General features: G+C 34.8%; 1 protein-coding gene across 4 annotated transcripts in view; it reads left to right on the top strand.

Annotated features, from left to right (window-relative positions):
* Window positions 1-19,567, top strand: part of ABCA5 (ATP binding cassette subfamily A member 5) — a 58,837-nt gene that overhangs the window by 19,407 nt on the left and 19,863 nt on the right. For all 4 annotated transcript variants that reach the window (XM_070394982.1, XM_070394980.1, XM_070394981.1 and 1 more), the window contains 13 exons: window positions 563-621; window positions 3,159-3,269; window positions 4,391-4,566; window positions 5,052-5,171; window positions 6,199-6,337; window positions 7,591-7,681; window positions 7,873-8,012; window positions 8,943-9,062; window positions 10,827-11,028; window positions 12,327-12,496; window positions 15,193-15,320; window positions 15,746-15,883; window positions 17,786-17,899. In XM_070394982.1, coding sequence (XP_070251083.1) covers window positions 563-621; window positions 3,159-3,269; window positions 4,391-4,566; window positions 5,052-5,171; window positions 6,199-6,337; window positions 7,591-7,681; window positions 7,873-8,012; window positions 8,943-9,062; window positions 10,827-11,028; window positions 12,327-12,496; window positions 15,193-15,320; window positions 15,746-15,883; window positions 17,786-17,899 — 1,708 coding nt within the window. The remainder of the gene's footprint in view (window positions 1-562; window positions 622-3,158; window positions 3,270-4,390; window positions 4,567-5,051; window positions 5,172-6,198; window positions 6,338-7,590; window positions 7,682-7,872; window positions 8,013-8,942; window positions 9,063-10,826; window positions 11,029-12,326; window positions 12,497-15,192; window positions 15,321-15,745; window positions 15,884-17,785; window positions 17,900-19,567) is intronic.

The following is a 19,567-nucleotide window of genomic DNA, read 5'->3' as shown; positions in this document are numbered from 1 at the left end:
TAAGTTTAAGAAAAATGTATAAAATCTGGGGAGAGGGAAATACTTAGGATATAATTAATGGGCCAGTGGTCTGCCTTTTCAAGGGTAAAATTCAAACTGGTTAATAAAACCATTAATTCTGTAAAATATGTAAAACATTTAAAGTGGAATGAGAGAATCACTTCACATTTATTGACAGTTTGAAATGTGTACTGATGTGAAATAAATAGCATTTGTTTTTTAATCTGCCTAAAATCAAGTATTTGATTAGTTGCAAACAGAAAAGTATCAAAGATGAAAAGAAATTTCTAAATTGCTTGAGTTAAATGCTTCACTTTGTTTTAGATGTTGGCTTATGAAAAATGAATGAATGACATCTAAAATGGAAAGGGATACTATATTTTTGTCTTGTAGTTTTTTTACAAATGCTTTTATAATTATTATTAGCTCTCTCTGATTATTTTAGTAGGGATGTACTTTATTATCTCTACAAAATATGACAGATTTGGTTAGAAAACGTATATGGAAACGCACATTTATAAATTGCTTTAAATACTTAAAATATAAAATGGTGTTTTTTCAGAATCAGTGGTATTCAGAAGACCTACAGAAAGAAAGGTGACAGTGTGGAGGCTTTGAGAAGTAAGTAGCTTTCCTTAGTATTAAACTACAAGTGGAAAAACAATTTGTGGGAAATTTAAGCTCCTTTATCACAATTTTCTCTTTTTCCTTTAGGGATACTTACATTTATTTATGTGATTAATATTCATAATACAACTAACATCAAAGTAGTAAAAGAAAAAGTAATAACTGTTAAGATGAAAAATATTCAACTATTTATCCTTTTATTTTTGTGCATGAGTATACAGATTAGTTGCTTTTTTTTTTTCTTTTGGGTTAACACCAGGTTTCTCAGCCTCGCCACTACTGATATTTTGTGCGTATAATTCTTTTTTTTGTGAGGGGCTGTCCTGAGAATTGTAGTTGTATAGCAGTGGGTCAGTCGGGGTTCTTCAGAGCCAACAGAATATATATACTTGATACACATACTAACAGAGACCGAGTGAGCTGCTTGGAGGGGGCAAGAGGGATCACATATATGAAGGTGGTCCCATCAGATTGTAAATGGAGATGAAAAATTCCTGTCACCTAGTGACATGGTAGCTGTTGTGACAGTGTGGCGCAAAGCCTTACTTGTGTTGTGGCGATGCTGGTGTAAACAATCTACTGCACTGCCAGTGGAGTAAGAGTATAGCTCGTTGTGTAAGTACACTATGACAGTGATGGTGAACCTATGACACGTGTGTCAGAGGTGACACGCGAACTCATCGTTTTTTTGGTTGATTTTTCTTTGTTAAATGGCATTTAAATATATAAAATAAATATCAAACATATAAATCTTTGTTTTACTATAGTTGCAAATATAAAAAAATTTCTATATGTGACATGGCACCAGAGTTAAGTTAGGGTTTTTCAAAATGCTGACACGCCGAGCTCAAAAGGTTCGCCATCACTGCTCTATGATGTTCACACAAGGACGAAGTCGCCTAATAATGCATTTTTCAGCACATATGGCCGTCATAAAGTGGTGCACGACGATACTTGAGTAGAATATCTAGGTCATGAGTAGAATTGCTAGATCATATGTTCAACTTTAGTAAGAACTGGAACATTTTTCTAAAGTTGGTACGCTTGTTTGCTATGACCAGAATGTATGACAGTTCCTCACCAACCTTTGGTATTGTCAGTGGTTTAACTGTTATGGTAGAGTACACTGATATGTTAACAAGGTTTAATTTGCATTTACCTACGAACTAGTGTTATTGATTTAAGATCTTTCTGTTTATTTTTGGTTTTCAGCAGTTTTACTATACTCAACGTCGGCGATGTTTTTGTTTTTACCTTTATTCTGCGTCGTCGTACAGTGCATCTCGAATCTGTGACTTGATGTCTTCTGTTTTAGAGAATTCTCAGCCATTTCTTTTTCAATCTTTTGTCCTATTTTTCTCTCCTATTACTTACTATGACTTTTCACTTTATTCTATTTGTCTTTTATTCTCTTTTCCAAGTTTTTTACACTTTTACACTTTTATCTCTGTGCTCTAGACTAGGTATTTTCTTCTGACTTCTGTCATTCACTGATTTTCCCTATTTGAAAGCTATTGAAATCTTTTTCACTTACCTTTTACAGTTTTTATCTTTCCACTTGGTTCTTTTATGTAGTTTTTAGTTCTTTGCCAATATTCTTTTGTGAATATGATAGCATAATGATTTTAAATCTTCTCATATGGTACCAGTATATACATCTCTAGGTGTATTTTTATTATCTTTTATGTTGGTTTTTGGTCTTGCTTTCTCTTGCCTGATTATTATTGGTTGAGTGCTGTATACTGTATATGAATAATTGCAGGGATAATTTGGAGTCTGGATAATGTAATCTTCGAGAGATGATTCATTTTTTACTTCTGGCCTACAGCTCTAGGGATACTAAATCCCAGATCACCTTCATTAAATGAAGGGCTATACTTACAGTGGTGAGCAAAAGTAGGATTACAGTTTAATATGAATAAATAATGCAATGCTTAATAAATAAAAATACAAGAATAAACTCTGGGATTCACGAACTCAAAACTGTATACCCACTTTTGCCCACCCCTCTATTTGAAGCTGGGTTTTCAGGTCCCTGCTTCCTGTCCTCCTTCAATGATTGACATATCCATCCGCTGACATTTCTTTGTTCCATTTTTCTCTTATTTAAATTAAATCTGTCAAGTGTTTACTATTCCCATGCTATTAACCAATTTCTAGGGGTTATTTTTGCCAATATATTTGACATGCCTATGAATACTCTTGGGAAGAAACTTTTGTGTGTGTTTTTTATCTATTTTAATTCCTTTGGAAATTCCCCAAAGTGAGTATACAGATCTCTCCCAATATTTTATGCACCCTCTAAATCAGGGGAACAAAAAATAAAAGTTTATTTTTATTACTTATTGTTCATATCATTGACTATAACAATTATTATTATGGTATAATATTAAACATGATGCACGTACATATGCTAGTAACTTTAAATCTGTCTTAAATTTATTGACTTGTTTAACTAGTATGAATTATCTTGTATAGCTCAACAGAAATAAAAATTATATTTGAATCTTCTCCTTTCCCCCCTGAATTAGATTTGTCATTTGACATATATGAGGGTCAGATTACTGCATTACTTGGACACAGTGGAACAGGAAAGAGTACATTGATGAATATTCTTTGTGGCCTATGTCCACCTTCTGATGGTGAGAATTTTCTGACATAAAAAAAAAATCTTATTTATTTTATTAGTATTGTTAACTAAGATGTCACAACATAATTATCCTTGAAATATGTACGATTGATTTTTATCAATGATTTGGAACCAACATCTGTGTCTATAAAGGTGTTTTATCTTTTTTTTATTATACACGTTTGTTTTTAATAGGAAATTAAAAGCGATTCATAAAGTAAAAAGGTTCTAATTTTGTACCTATTTTATCAGATTGTGTGTATTTTTCATTTTTAAATAACTAATTATGTGGATATTAAATGAGACATACAATGTAAATATTACATATTTCAGGTTGAGAAAATAGATACAGATTTCTAATTATATGACAATAGTTCAAAAGGAAAGAATGATAAATGCCAATACCATTTCCTAAAATAGAATTTTAAGAACAATACTTCAAACATATAATTGTTATATGTGATTGCCCTGTAGATCAGAATTCAATATGGCAGTTCCATATTTCCACAGTAAGCAAAGAGAGGTGGTACAATATTTTACTTTAAGAAAGGGCCAAATTTCCATATATGGAATCTGAATCTTTTGAATTGTAGTTTAATGTTTAAGTTTATTTATAATTGCGTCACTTTGTATTAATATCTTAAATTTATATGAGAATGTATAATTTTTGTTATGAATCTACATTATCACATTGATTTAACAATTCGTAAGTGGGAAATATTTGTATTCAGTTTATGTAAGAAGAAACTGGAATTCAGATTGGTTTCTCAAGATCACACTGCTAGTTAGGGGAATGTTTTTATCTCTTTGTTCTTCCCACTATTGTGTAATGCCTGGAAATGAAGGAAGATTGTTACTGAAATATCAGTGTGAATAATACACCAGTGAAGCTTCTGGTTCCTTGCGCTTTCCACTATGTATCTCCTGGAAATGAGGGAAAAGGAGATTGAACGATAAGTTGAAGTAAATCACCGACAGAATGGAAATGAGGGTGCATTGTATTTTCCAAATTCATATTAATTCTTACCTTGTATGTCTAATATACAATTAACGGAATTGTTAGTGTATCTAGTAAAGCATATAGACTTCTAATACTTAATATATTTAATATGAATGTGTATATTTTGGTTTTAGGGTTTGCATCTATATATGGACACAGTGTCTCAGAAATAGATGAAATGTTTGAAGCGAGAAAAATGATTGGCATTTGCCCACAGTTGGATATACACTTTGATGTTTTGACAGTAGAAGAAAACTTATCCATTCTGGCTTCGGTCAAAGGAATACCAGCTAATAATATAATACAAGAAGTATGTTATTCATATTGAATTCATTACTTTTATTCCCTGTAAATTAGCAGCCTTTTGTAATAAAAATATGCTTGAAAATCTCGGTAAAAAACCTATTTTGAGTCAGTAAACAACATCATTACAGAGAATTCGGATTTCGAGCATGTGTGAAACTGTCCTTGTTTCATCTGAAGGATGCTCGTCTCCAATGTAGGTATTTCTTTTCTTCCTTTCCTTGCACATCGTCTCCCCCTACACACACAGCCTGTGCCCTGATCCCCTTCCCCACTACCCGGGAAATCACACGAAAGTCAAACAGACCTTTCCTTCAGGAACCTTTTTATCTGTTATTTCAAAAGTACATAGGAACATATGGCAAAATTAAATCCTGCACTAAAATAACATTTTAAAGGTTGATATTAAAATAGGAACACTTAAAAACTAATAGCGATAATTATGTAAATGGTGTACTTTTAAAAATAACTGTTCGCGTTTTGCTTTTACAGGTGCAGAAGGTCTTACTGGATTTAGATATGCAGGCTATCAAAGATAATCAAGCTAAAAAGTTAAGTGGTGGTCAAAAAAGAAAACTGTCTTTAGGAATTGCTGTTCTTGGCAATCCAAAGGTAAACAAATATTGTGTCACTGATGCCATAAATTTAAGTTATGCTAAATAAAAATATGGGTTGTAGAAAGATGTATATACACACATATTATGAAGTTTAAACATGCATAAAATACTGTGTTATTATAAATGTAATTATAGTAATAAGGCTTTAAAATTGAAGTCAGAAAGATACATAACATCTTTACGATAGTGGTCACCGCTGGGAAGAGGAATGGAATGGGCGGTCTTTAGTTATATCCATGAAGTTTTTATTTATTTTAAAAAAAAAAGATCTGAGGAAAATATGGCCAGGAATAAGATTTGTTAAATTTCACTGGTGGCTATAGCAGTATTGTTCTGTTATTCTCTAGAATTTATTGTATATCTGTGATAGCTCATAATAAAATTCTTAGAATAGTATGAAAAGAATTGTTTCGTTTTTCACTGTCCTGCTGGTGTAATTTTGTATGTGTCTCTTTTGTGCTGTTTTTTGTCCTTATAAACACAGAACTAGCTGATAAAATCCTTTGCAAAGTGCTAGAAAACTGCTAGGTACATGCCTGCAGCTAGGAGATCCAGGGGTCCCTACCATCCTGTCACTTTTGCCCTTGCTGCTGCAGCCAGGGACGGCTCTGGGTTCTGGCTTTATGTTCATTTATCTTTCTCCCAACCCTCACCACCATGTTTCTTGAAATTGAAAATATGCTTAAAACAAATTGCTTCTCTAACAAGCAACTATTATATTTACAGCATTTGATTGTTCAGATAAAAACAATCTACTTAATGTTTTGTTTTAAATTTATCTGATTCTTATTACACTTATATCTTACATTATAGACATTAGTATTTTATAATTAAACCAAGGAAAATATTCATTTGCCAAACCGGTAACTTTAAAATCTATGCTCACATATGAGCAAAAAACTCAGAACTAATAGAGTTCCGATTGGAGATAATTTGAAATGGGCAAGCCTTTATGTTCACATAAGTTTTGTATATTTAGTTTTCATGAGGATTCCTTGCCCTCCCCTTGTCGTTTCACACAGATACTCTTGCTAGATGAACCAACAGCTGGAATGGACCCCTGCTCTCGGCATATTGTTTGGAATCTTCTAAAATACAGAAAATCTAATCGAGTTACAGTGTTTAGTACTCATTTCATGGATGAAGCTGACATTCTTGCTGGTGAGGTTTTTTACTTTTATTTTTAAAGGATAAGGTCATGGGGCCAAATGAGAGATTGGACATAGAGGAATCAAATTTTGAGGAATAAATAAGGAAGCTGGTGCTCTTAAGAAAGGGGTAAACATCTTTGAAAAGATAATATTTTTGTATTGGAGAGGCCCTCAGACTACTCAAGGTTTAATCATTTGCTGGGAGAACTCATAGGACTCAGCATAGTCACAGTCATGCATATATTACATGAAACTGACGGATACAAAGCAAAGTAAGCAACGGGAAAAGGTACATGGGGCAAAGTCTAGAGGAAACCAGACACAAGCTTCCAAGAATCCTCTCACAGTGGCGTCACACAGAATGTCCTCAATTTGTCCAGCAGTGAATTGTTAGCAACACGTGTGAATTGTCTACTAGGAAAGCTCATTAGAGACTTGGTGCCCAAGGTACTCATTGGGCACTGGTCACATAGTCACCCTCTGCCTAGCATGTGCCCAAGTTACAGATTCCCAGAACAAAAGCAGATGTGCAGTATAATCTATGTTGTTTGTAACGTTTAGGTACAGTGAGCAAGCACCCTTATCTTCTCTGGGGATGGTGGGAACACTCCTAAAATCCATGTTTCCAGACTCCAGTTTAAAGGGCCCCAACATTGTATGCAGGCTGTTCTAAGAATAATAGTCTCAGGTCTGCTATATTAACTGGTTTCTGCACAATTCTCAACACAGACACATGTATGAAAAAATTCAACACATTTTTAATAACTGACCAAGTCCAAGAATTTGAAATTCTAGAGCAACCTCTTTCTGCTTATAATCTAATGAATTTGGCATGTCATTCCTTTTTTTAGTAGCATCTTTGCTAAAACAACTAACATTTTGTTTCTGTTGCTTTTTTAAAAAAATTTATTTTTCTTTATTGATTAAGGAAATCATGAAAGTGCTTGCATAGTAAGTCTTAGGAAGAGTCTGAGATACTTGGAGCAGTATTATGAAAATAGACTCAAGAATTAGACTGGTTGGGTTCAATTCCCGGCTTTGTCATTTAATATGTGAAATGTGGGCAAATTGTATAGTTTCTCATTGCCTCAGAGGTCTCGTCTAAAAAGCAGGTGGTGATAATCTAGTACCTTCCTCATAAGGTGGTTGTGATAATTTAATCGACTAATACATTGGTTCTCACATAGTAATCCATACAATATGAATGCCAGTTATTAATGCTGTTACTAACTTAAAAATTGAAATGCAAATCTCTGTTTGCAGATAGGAAAGCTGTTATATCACAAGGAATGTTGAAATGTGTTGGTTCCTCAATGTTTCTCAAAAGTAAATGGGGGATTGGCTACCGTCTGAGGTATCTATCCATTCTTTATTGGCTCTATTCTTTATTATATTCTTAATCTATTGTTATTATACTTAGGGCTTGCCCTAATGTGCTTTGGACAGTTTTACTTTTTTGGCACTCACTTTAAAGCATTCAGAGTTTACGTTTTGGTTATTTACTGAGTAATCATAAAAAAATTGTGATTTTTTTGTTTTCTCTAGCATGTACATAGACAGATACTGTGCCACAGAATCTCTTTCTTCTCTGGTTAAGCAACATGTACCTGGAGCTACTTTATTACAGCAGAATGACCAACAACTTGTGTATAGCTTGCCTTTCAAGGACATGGACAAATTTTCAGGTATTACCTACTTTCAGTTTCTTGGGGGTTGAACCAGGATCTTACATTAGGAGTAGGTTTCGTTAGTTTACCCTTTTACTTTTCTGTGTGATATTTACATGCTCCCAGGTGCCCAGAGTTAATAATCTGTTTCTACTTTATTTTGTTTTAGAAAATCAGAAATGCTACTAGCTAACATGTTTCTCGTTTTTACAAACAGCATGCAAGAAACTGTAATATGTTAACTTCGGTAAATAATTGTGTTTGCTTTGTTGTCAAGAAATAAAGAAATTGCTCTATTTGTAGGCTTCAGAATAAGATTTGTGTGTGTGTATATATACATATTTATATGTATATATATCTATGCACACGTACATTTACATATATATACATACCACATATATAATTGTGTATGTCCTCAAGTTCTTTTCCCTTTTTCTTGATTTCATGATAAAATACATTATTATATGTTAAACCATTGAGTTATTTTATTAGTTTTTCACTTTGTAACGTGGAACTGAAACTCAGTCTCTTATATCTGTTTAGGGACCTCTTAAGAACCAAAAGGATATTACTACTGAACATGTGTTATGCAGAATTCTCATAGCATTTATCTCATAATCAGATAGAAATTTTTTGTTTAATTGGTTTCTTTCAAGAAATAAAACAGAATCATTAACTGGATTGAGTTACCTATGCCAACTTAATGTACCCTGCCTGTCATTCTGTCCTGTAAAATATTTCTTTTCATTTATAATACGATAAATATCTAACACATATATTTCCATAAACAAACATTCCTTGGGGCTCGTAGCAATTTATAAGAATGTTAAATTGGGGACCACTGTGCCAGCAGAGTAAATTTAGACACATCCTATTTTAAAATGATATTTCAGAATAATTCATGACAGTATGCTTAACTATACAACATTCTTTTATATCTTCTTTCAGGTTTATTTTCTGCTCTAGACACTCATTCAAGTCTGGGTGTTATTTCTTATGGTGTTTCCATGACGACTTTGGAAGATGTATTCTTAAATCTAGAAGTTGAAGCAGAAATAGACCAAGCAGGTAAAAACAAAAGTAACAATACATTTTAGGGAGAGGGATTAGACTTGTTCATCTTACAAAGTCATTCATCCAAACTGTTGAATTAGTAGGATGCCAGGACAACCAGGTTGTATGTAAATACTATTTTATGCATTACTCCATGCCACTCTTCAAATTTTAAATGTTTGCTTATTTTTTAAATTTAGCATAAGTCCAAAAAGTCATCTGTGTGGCTCTCATATGGAAGCCACTTTTCATCTCTTTTTATTATTTTTTATCTGTTTGAAATTAAGTCAGTTATAAAAATAACACCTTGATTTCTATATTCATTGATTAGTTTTGTCTATTCTTGATCTAACACAGTGATTTTCAACCTTTTTCATCTCATGGCACACCAGTTAATTACTGTGGCATACCAAAAAGTATATTTTTTACCAATCTGACAAAATAATAGGTATAATTTTGATTCATTCATTCTGGATGGCTATTGTTGTATTGGTGTTGTCATTTTTTTTATTTGACAGTCATCATGTGTTACATGTTTTATTTTTTAAAATATGTTTTTTTTTTAATTTTTATTTTTTGCTAAAAGTATTACAAAGGGTATTACATATGTGTCCTTCCCCCTCCCCTTTAAAATATGTTTTTATTGATTTTTTAGAGAGAGAGGGAAAGGGATAGTGAGATAGAAACATCAGTGAGAGAATCATTGATCGGCTGCCTCCTGCATGCCCCCTACTGGGGATCAAGCCTGCAACATTGGCATGTGCCCTGACTGGGAATCAGGCCCGGGACTTCCTGGTTCATGGCTCAACGCTCAACCACTGAGCGACACCAGTCGGGCAGGTTTTGCATGTTTTAGAAAATTCTTGAGGCGTACTGGTTGAAAATCACTGGTCTAATGAAATCACTCATAGCATGTCTCTTTTGTGTTTGGCTTCTTTTGCTTAATATTAGGTTTGTAAGATTCATACTACGGTATTTGGACAGTAGTTTGTTTACTTTCATTGTTTTTTACTATTTTATTACAGGAATATTTCACAACTTAATTATCACATTTGATAGCCTTTGGGTTCTTCCCACTCTATGGCTGTTCTGGATAGGGTGATAGTTAAGAATATTCTTTTACAGAAGGAACTCCTACCATTTGCAACATCATGGATGGAACTGGAGAGCATTATGCTAAGTGAAACAAGCCAGTCAATGAAGGAAAAATACCACATGATCTCACTCATTCATGGATAATAAAGACCATTACAAACTTTTGAACAATAATAGATACAGAGGCAGAGCTGCCTCAAACTGATTGTCAAACTGCAGTGGGAAGGCCAGAGAGAGTTGGGGGGCAGGAGGGAGGGGAGTAAGAGATCAACCGAAGGACTTGTATGCATGCATATAAGCATAACTAATGGACATAAGACACTGGGGGGTAAGGGAGGGTAGTGGTTTGTCAAGGGCGGGGGGGGGAAAAAGGATACTTATGTAATACCCTTTGTAATACTTTAAGAGGAAAAAAAAAAAAAAAAAAAAAAAAAGAATATTCTTTTACATGTGTTTCAGTGAACATATGTACATGTCTCTGTTGGGTTTATACCTAATAGAATTTCTGGGGATGTAAGCTATGCATCTGTTCAGTTTTAATAATATTGCCAAAGAATATGAGAGTTCCATTTGACCTACATCACTGCCAGATGTGTGCTTCTTTAACATTTACCTGCTTCAGTAAGATTTTCGTTATCTTAAGGAATAGACCATAATTTTCTATCCTTTTGTTTTGGCAAATAGATTATAGTGTATTTACTCAGCAGTCACTTGAGGAAGAAATGGATTCAAAATCTTTTGATGAAATGGAGCAGAGCTTACTCATGCTTTCTGAAACCAAGGCTTCCCTAGTGAGCACCATGAGCCTGTGGAAGCAGCAGGTGTACACAATAGCCAAGTTTCATTTGCAAACCTTGAAACGTGAAAGTAAATCAGTGAGATCAGTGTAAGTATAATCACTCTTCTGCCTGATGCATTGTTTTGAACGGTACAAATTGGATTTATTGCCATCTTAATTTTTAAAATATAGACATATCTAAATAATCTCTGTAGTTTTGGAAGATTAAAATTAATTTCACATGTCAGAAAAAATATGCTTATAGTAATTTTATCGAATACCATTAGAGCTTTACCCTTTTTTTAAAAATAGCATTATTTTGGTCTCATTTATAAAGTGAGGAAGTGACATAATATATTCAAGTTGTGTAATTTTTGAATTACTGTCATTGCATTTAAGTTTTACTCTGCATTCATATTTTTCACAATTGTTTTGCATCTATTACTAATATTTATAGTAAATAGATTTTTTTTATTATAGGGTGTCTGACAATGAAAAATGTTAAAAGCATGATAACCCAAGCTCTCTCTACTCACTTGTGATACCTTTTATATATAATCTAGAGCTATTTCGCAGGATAAGATAGAAGGATGTCTGCCTTCCAGGTAGAAGGGCATTTTGAATGGGTAATAAAATTATGTAGCAGACCAGCTGCAAGTGATGATCCTTATCACGGACTACAGTCCATCTTGCTTTGCCTGTAGAGCAGCCGTGGGCAAACTACGGCCGCGGGCCGAATCCGGCCCGTTTGAAATGAATAAAACTAAAAAAAAAAAAAGACCGTACCCTTTTATGTAATGATGTTTACTTTGAATTTATATTAGTTCACACAAACACTCCATCCATGCTTTTGTTCCGGCCCTCCGGTCCAGTTTAAGAACCCATTGTGGCCCTGGAGTCAGAAAGTTTGCCCACCCCTGCTGTAGAGGAACAATGGGAGTTAATGTGGTTAGGATGAAATTTCAAAGACCTGAGGCATTCAAAATTTCACTTGTATTTTCATCTTCTTTCTTGTATGTAAAATATTTTTTGTATTGTACATTTTCTAAAATATAAGGACACTGAGTAGTTAGAATAGAGGTAGGACAGGAATTAGTTCCTTCAAGAGACTAGAGGTGTAAATGTGACATAACTTCTGGTTCTTTAAAGTTGTAACAACAGGTTTACATACCCTATATAAGTGGTGTGATCTAAAATGCACTTTTATAGCTTTTAATTTTTTCATTGACTGTTGACTTTCTGTCCATATTGTCCTGAAATAGTTAGAAATTTTATTACCTTTCAAGTTTTTCCTTTTCTTTCTTTTTTTAAATGAGTACCTTTTAACTAACATGGGAAGGAAGATTTTAAAAAATAGTTTTACATATTAATATACCTTGAACTGTATTATTTTTTTCCCCTTTCAGGTTGCTTCTGCTTTTAATCTTTTTTGCAGTCCAGATTTTTATGTTTTTGGTGCATCGCTCTTTTAAAAGTGCTGTGGTTCCGATCAAACTTGTTCCAGACTTATATTTCCTAAAACCTGGAGATAAACCTCATAAATATAAAACAAGTCTGCTTCTTCAAAATTCTACTGGTGAGAGTGTGTGAAGGTCTGTGAATGTGTGTTGGTTGGGGCACGGGGTGAGGGATAAATATAGGTCAGAGATGTGGATTTTAGAAATGTATGAAAGGTAAAGGCATGTTCTGTCTGCACAAATCCAAATGAAATAAAACTCCTTATGAATGCTGAGCACTATGTTGCAGATAAGAAATTTTGGTTAAAGTATAGGTGACAGTTTTTAAAAACATTCTAACTTATACAGCTTATAATCACAAAAGTTCCTTTTTTAATAATAGAAACATTATTCTCAGAGCAGCATGTTTCATCTCATAATTTATGATGAGCAAAGTAAACTTCAGAATTTGAAAAACCCTCTTTAGAGTTTCTGCATATAATATTTATGCAGTTATCTAACCAAATAGAAATGTTTAAATTTTTAAGGGTTATCTGAAACATTCGAATTAAGAAAAAAGCACCTTAGATGTAAATATTTATAATCAAATACATTACATTTGTAATGCATATTTTTGGATTTGCTATTGAACATTCTTATTACATAATTGTCAAATATGAAAGGATTTTTAAAAAAACATATGGCCTGAACAACGGGCAGAATAAAAAATACTGACGTAGGATTCTGCTTTCCAACAAACATTAATTCATATATGATCAGTTATTTCTACAACATCTGTGTACAAAGATAGTTTGTGGTCCCCAGGGTCTTGAAGAGAAAGTCGAGATAAACTAACTGGCAAACTAACAGCAAACCATAGCCTCTTCATTTGCTTATCTTGCTGAAATATGTTAGAAATTTTCATTTCATACAACCCTTTCTATACTTATAAACTCTTTGAGGTTTAACATCTCCCAGCACTTCAGTTATATTCTAATACCTTTCCTTTTTTTTAAAGAATAGTTTATTGATTTTTACAGAGAGAGGAAGGGGGAGAGAGAGAGAGAAACATTGATGCTAGAACATACCATCAATCAGCTGCCTCCTGCACACCTTTGAGCCCCAAACCAGGGCATGTGCCCTGACCAGGAATCAGATGGTAAGTTTTCAGTGTCTTGGATGACACCCAACCGAGCCACCTGGACCAGGACTAGTATATTTCCTTTTGATTCACTATTAACTCAAGAGCTTTGCCCAGGTTTAAAATAATAATCGTAGTTGGAGATTATTATAAATTACTCTTAAAATCATCACTATTAAAATCTGGTTTTCAGTTTATTATGCAACTTTTATTCTTTCAGAAGAAAAATGCATTTAGTGTTAGAAAACTACTTTTGAATAGAAAGTGTTATGTTTTCCAATTTTTTCTTTTATTAGGATTCTTGGGCATTAATATACATTTCATGTTGCTAAATTATAGTACTGCATGGAGCCTTATACTCTGATGTTGGGACATTTTTTGTATATTTGGGAGTTGTACATGTATCTCAAAATCTTTCTGCTTTCAGTTCACTCTCAACTGATCTGCAGAAATTCTAGTATCTCCAGAGTTTTGTTCCTTCTGTTATATTTTGGTATTTCTGGAGTTGTTTACACATGTATTCCATATTTTCCTAGGCCAGTGATGGCGAACCTTTTGAGCTCGGCGGTCAGCATTTTGAAAAACCCTAACTTAACTCTGGTGCCGTGTCACGTATAGAAATTTTTTGATATTTGCAACCATAGTAAAACAAAGGTTTATATTTTTGATATTTATTTTATATATTTAAATGCCATTTAACAAAGAAAAATCAACCCAAAAAATGAGTTCGCGTGTCACCTCTGACAGGCGTGTCGTAGGTTCGCCATCACTGTCCTAGGCCTTGCTTTTGGTCCTAAATAAAGCCATGTTTCCTTAAGGAATCACCGGCTTCTCTGTGTATAAATATTGGTTGGTATCTTACCCTCCTTGCAAAGCTTTTTGTATCACTGATGATACAGTTCCTTCAGTTATAATATACTAGTAGCTCTCTCCCCAGGAGTACAGAGCCACTCTGGCAAGCTGGGGATGAGAGACCAATTAGAGCACAACATAGGAATAAATGTAGTCTCACCAAGATCACTATTCTCTGACACTCAGGTTTGGTGCTGAGCCTGGTCCACCCTGTGGTACTACTCAGTTACTGATAGTGTTTTCCTTGGTTGGTTTCGATTGTTAACCAAGTCACATTTGTCCTTCTTGAGTCCTGGCTGTTGTGATAATGGGATATTTTCATTATCAGGCATGTTGGTATGAATTTTAAACTTAGGTTTTAGTTTTTCCCTTGGCTCCAGGCAATTTAAAGACTGTAGGTGGAGACCTGATTATGTGTTTTCTTATTTTAAGGTAGTTAAGGCAGTCCACATTTATAAAACTTGTCTGTTTGGAGCACACAGAAATCCTCTAAGGAGTAATGTTCCTGAAATCCACACCATGATTTCATATCTTTCTAAGCCCACAGGTTATCTTGATACATAAAATTGACAGATAGATTTTATTGTCACTAACCAAATTTCAGGAACGATAGAATTTCAGTGGAATAGTCTTAGCAGTAGCAGCAGCTAAAAGTTGCACAGTCACCTTCAGGTTCTGTGCTCAGGCTGACTGACTCCAGAGCCAGTGTTCTTAGTCATGTCTTAGCCAATGAAGATAAAATACTTTTTAAGGAAGAGGGGGGCTCGTTCCAGTGTTATTAAAAGCCTATATCTGTTGGCATTTGAACTGATGCTTTACTATTTGCTTTTCCCCTAACATCAGACTCAGATATCAGTGATCTTATTACCTTTTTCACAAACCAGAACATCATGGTGACGATGTTTAATGACAGTGACTATGTGTCTGCTGCTCCCCACAGTGCAGCTTTAAATGTGATGCATTCGGAAAAGGTAAGGGTAACGTATATGGAGGAATACCCATTGGAATGTTATGAAAGGTTAAGATATTTCCTCTAAAATTAATCATTTGCCGATTTGGCCTCATTAGGCTGAAATTAGAATTTGCTTTTGGAAATAGTAGCTGTGTTTATTTAGAATATATTTTGTGCCCTGATGGGTGACCAATAAATAAAGCTTAAAGGAATTTAATTTTATGTTACATTTTTGTTTAAAATATCAAAATATCTGTAGATTCCAAACCAGGTTGTCTTTGTCATTGAGTATTATTTCTATGATTTGCTGAGTAGCTTTTAGTACAGTTAATGAGAATTAGCTTTGGGGATGAGAAAAGCTTGGTATATAGCAACAATATATCCATTTATATTTACATATATTTACATATGGTCTGTAATAAGTCTCTCTTTTCCAACTTGTAGGACTATGTATTTACAGTTGTTTTCAACAGTACTATGGTTTATGCTTTACCTGTATTGATGAATATCATTAGTAACTACTACCTTTATCAGTTAAATGTGACTGAAAGCATCCAGGTCTGGAATACCCCATTCTTTCAAGTAAGCAAATTAAAAACTGAGTGTGTGTGTGTGTGTGTGTGTGTGTGTGTACAATAATAAAATGTGAAGAAGTTCATCTTGTGACATCTCCTAGTCCTCGTAAAACTTGAGTTGGGGATGGTTTACATCTAGGGTTAGGAGTCCCTAGTATTAGTTTACTTTAGGATCAAGGTGTTCTATTTTTGTATAGTTTAAGTATTTTTTATATTAATCATAGACAAGTTAAGATAATTTAAAAATGAATATTGTTCAGCTAAAATCTGGTTACTGAGGTATATTGAAAGAACCTTGAGAAGTCACCCAGACAATTCTTGTAGGTGGGACTATTGGTTAGAAATATGAAAATTAACTTGTCTCCAGAAAAATACTCAACATTTTCTCATAGTCCTTATGTTTCGTTTTTTATATGTGGAAAAATAAATGGACAAATATCTTTCTGTAATAGCATGTTCCATTCACTGTTTTTTAACAGCTTTATTGAGATGTACATCATATACCTTCCAATTCACCCATTTAAAATGTACAACTCAATGGTTTTCATTATATTCATAGAGTTGTGTCACTATCACCACAAATCAGTTTTATATTTCATCACTCCCCCAAGAACCCCTTCTGCCTATTAGTTCATCAGTCTTTCCCCTACCTCCAGCCCCAATTTGCCCCCAATCTGCTTTCTTTCTTTATGATTATATAATCTACACCCCAAACTTCTTTTAGTTGGCTATAATTCTTTGCCATATTTAAGTGGAAATCACATGGAAGATTAATGTAGTACTCCTCTTGTTATAGTTTTACATAGGTATGGGGACAAAGTAACATTAAATTTGCATTTTAAAAAGTTCACTGATGCTCTACCTGGTCTGGCTCAGCGGATAGAGAGTTGGCCCATGAACCGAAGGGTCCCGGGTTCAATTCCGGTCAAGGACACATACCTCAGTTGCAGGCTTGATACCAGCCTTGGTCAGGACTCGTAGGGGAGGCAACTGATCAATGTGTCTCTCTCACATCGATGTTTCGCTCTCTCTGACTCTCCCCTTCTCTTCCACTCTCTCTAAAAATCAATGGAAAAATATCCTCAGGTGAGGATTAAAAAAAAAAAAATTCACTGGCACCAGGGTAGAGAGGGATTTCTGTTTGGAGAATTGTGGAGGGAAGAAAGTAAAAAAAAAAAAAAAAAAAAAATCAGAGGTTCTTTTACTAAGTAGCTTAGATGACAAGTGATGGAGTGTCTGAGTTAATTCAGGGGCAGTAATAATAATGACAGAGGGAAAGAGGTGTTAAAGAAATGTGTGGCGTACTCCATCATTGCTTGGAGCAATGAGGGTCCTTTGGGACCTCTGTGTGGGAATATATTCCCCCCTGCTTGGGACAGAAGTTCCTGGTTCCCTAGGAAGTTGAGCTTGGGTACAGCTTTTCCCATTGGAGAAAAGTAGGGTGTGAAGATCCCAGCTGGCTTACAGTCCAGGCAGCCTAATGAAGGCCTCCGACATCGTTCAGAGATGGTCATGTTCATTGCATAAGGCCATTGGTGGATATGCTAACTGCTTTTCAATTTTACTTTTAATTAAATGGTGAAGCTTAATTTATATGCCGTATTATTATTTTGTGTTATAGATAAGAAAATGGAAGTACAGTGATTTGCTCAGGATCGCGTAGCTTTTTAATAAGTGGCAAAGTTGGTAGCTCACTGCCTGTTAACTTGGCCATCTGTTCTTTCGTATAGACCAGCGGTCGCCAGCTGGTGGTCTGTGAGGTCCGAGAGGTTGGCAACCGCTGATATAGATTATGCCTAGGATGGTTATCCTAATGTGTTTCTTCAGAGATTTTGATAATCTTTTAGAAAGTACTAAGATGTATCAAATGATTCTCCGTTCCATTTCTTATTCTACGGTTGTTTTTCAGGAAATTACAGACATTGTTTTTAAAATTGAGCTGTATTTTCAAGCAACTTTACTTGGAATCATTGTTACTGCAATGCCGCCTTACTTTGCCATGGAAAATGCAGAGAATCATAAGGTAATGACTCAGTGAAAAAAGTTACAAGTATAGTTTGCTAATAAGAAATCACATTAAAAAATAACCTCTTTTGGCCCAGCCAGCGTGGTTCAGTGGTTGAGTGTCAACCTGTGAACCAGGAGGTCGTGGTTTGATTCCCAGTCAGGGCATATGCCTAGGTTGCAGGCTTGATCCCCAGTGTGCAGGAGGCAGCCAATCAATGATTCTCTATCATCATTGATGTTTCTCTCTCTCCCTCTCCTTTCCTCTCTAAAATCAATAAAAATATATTTTTTAAAAAAACAGACACTTTTTGCATGAGTACAAGACTTATGTATACTTATTTCAGGAGTAAGCAGATGGAGTATAAATACATTTATTATAATTACTAGAGGCCCGGTGCATGAAAATTCATGCACTGGAGGGGGGTCCCTCAGCCCGGCCTGCCCCCTCTCATAGTCCGGGAGCCCTCAGGGGTGGGAGGCGACCTGGTGATCGGGAAGGTGACGCCCCATCACACCTCTGCTTCTGCCACTGCTGGCAGCACAAGCCTCAGCCGGCCCTTGGCAGCTGGGCAGCCGCCATCCGAGGCTTGCCTGTGCCTCAGCCTGCCCTTCTTGCCTCATCCTCAGTCAGTGGGGGGTGCAGGAGGACCCAAGGCCCTGGTTGCCGCCATCTTGTGAGGGCATGGTGGTCAATTAGCATATCCCCTCTTTATTATATAGGATATTAATGCAGGGTGGGGCAAAGTAGGTTTACAGTTGTGAGTACACGAAACACAGTTTATTCTTGTATTCTTAATTTTGTATTATTTTCTATACAATCAACTGTAAACCTACATTTACCCTATCTTGTAGTAATAACTATATTACTCAAATCCTTGCCATCTTCTTTAAAAGTTGCATCCTTTAATTCTTACAACCTTGGGAGGTTTTATGTGACCCACTTTATAGGTCAGGAAACGGAGCAAGGAGGTGTACATATAATGTGTGCAGGTTGACTCATCTGGGTTCAGTAGTGGATCTGGGAGCTGACTGTGATCCTTATGTTCTTAATTGGTGCACTCCCCTTTAACCTTTAATGGAATGTGTTGATTGTATAAGGCATTTAATTTGATGGTAAGTGAAAAAAAGAAAAAGCTTGAAAATTATTGTCATTACCAGGGCCTAGAAAAAATTGCTGTGTACAGAGGATTTTTAGTTTTCTTCCACCTTCTTTTCTGTTCCTTTCTCTTTTTAATCTCCTCCATACAGCAGATAGATGCAGGTGATCTTATACAGTTTTTGAGCTTTTGACAGTCAGAGTCTTCTACTCTTCCACTCTGTTGAGACTGTCTTTCTTACTCTAATCAAAATTCTCATTCTCTTTGGGGCTGTTCTTAGTTCAGTTCAGTTCGTTGTCTAAAGTAATTTACACAGTGTGACTAATAATGAGGTTAAGCCTCATCTAAAACTAATACATGAGTCTCAGGAGACATTTAAAAAATATATTCAATTTTTCTGTTACAGATATTCATTATACAAATTTAGAAAATATGGGAAAGTATAAAGAAAATAAAAACTACCCATAATCTTTACCACTCAAAGATAAAACTTACTAAACAATTGTATTTTTCTCTTTTTTTGTTTCCACTTAAATGGTTTTTAATTCAGATTTTTATTTTGAGGTAATTATGGATTTATATTGGTT

The sequence above is a fragment of the Myotis yumanensis genome, unplaced genomic scaffold (assembly GCF_028538775.1).
Source record: "Myotis yumanensis isolate MYYU_CA2020_CCGP unplaced genomic scaffold, mMyoYum1.0.hap1 SCAF_16, whole genome shotgun sequence".
Classification (NCBI taxonomy): Eukaryota; Metazoa; Chordata; class Mammalia; order Chiroptera; family Vespertilionidae; genus Myotis; species Myotis yumanensis.
The sequence above is the reverse complement of the archived record's forward strand: the minus strand, read 5'-3'. Positions and strand labels throughout refer to the sequence as shown.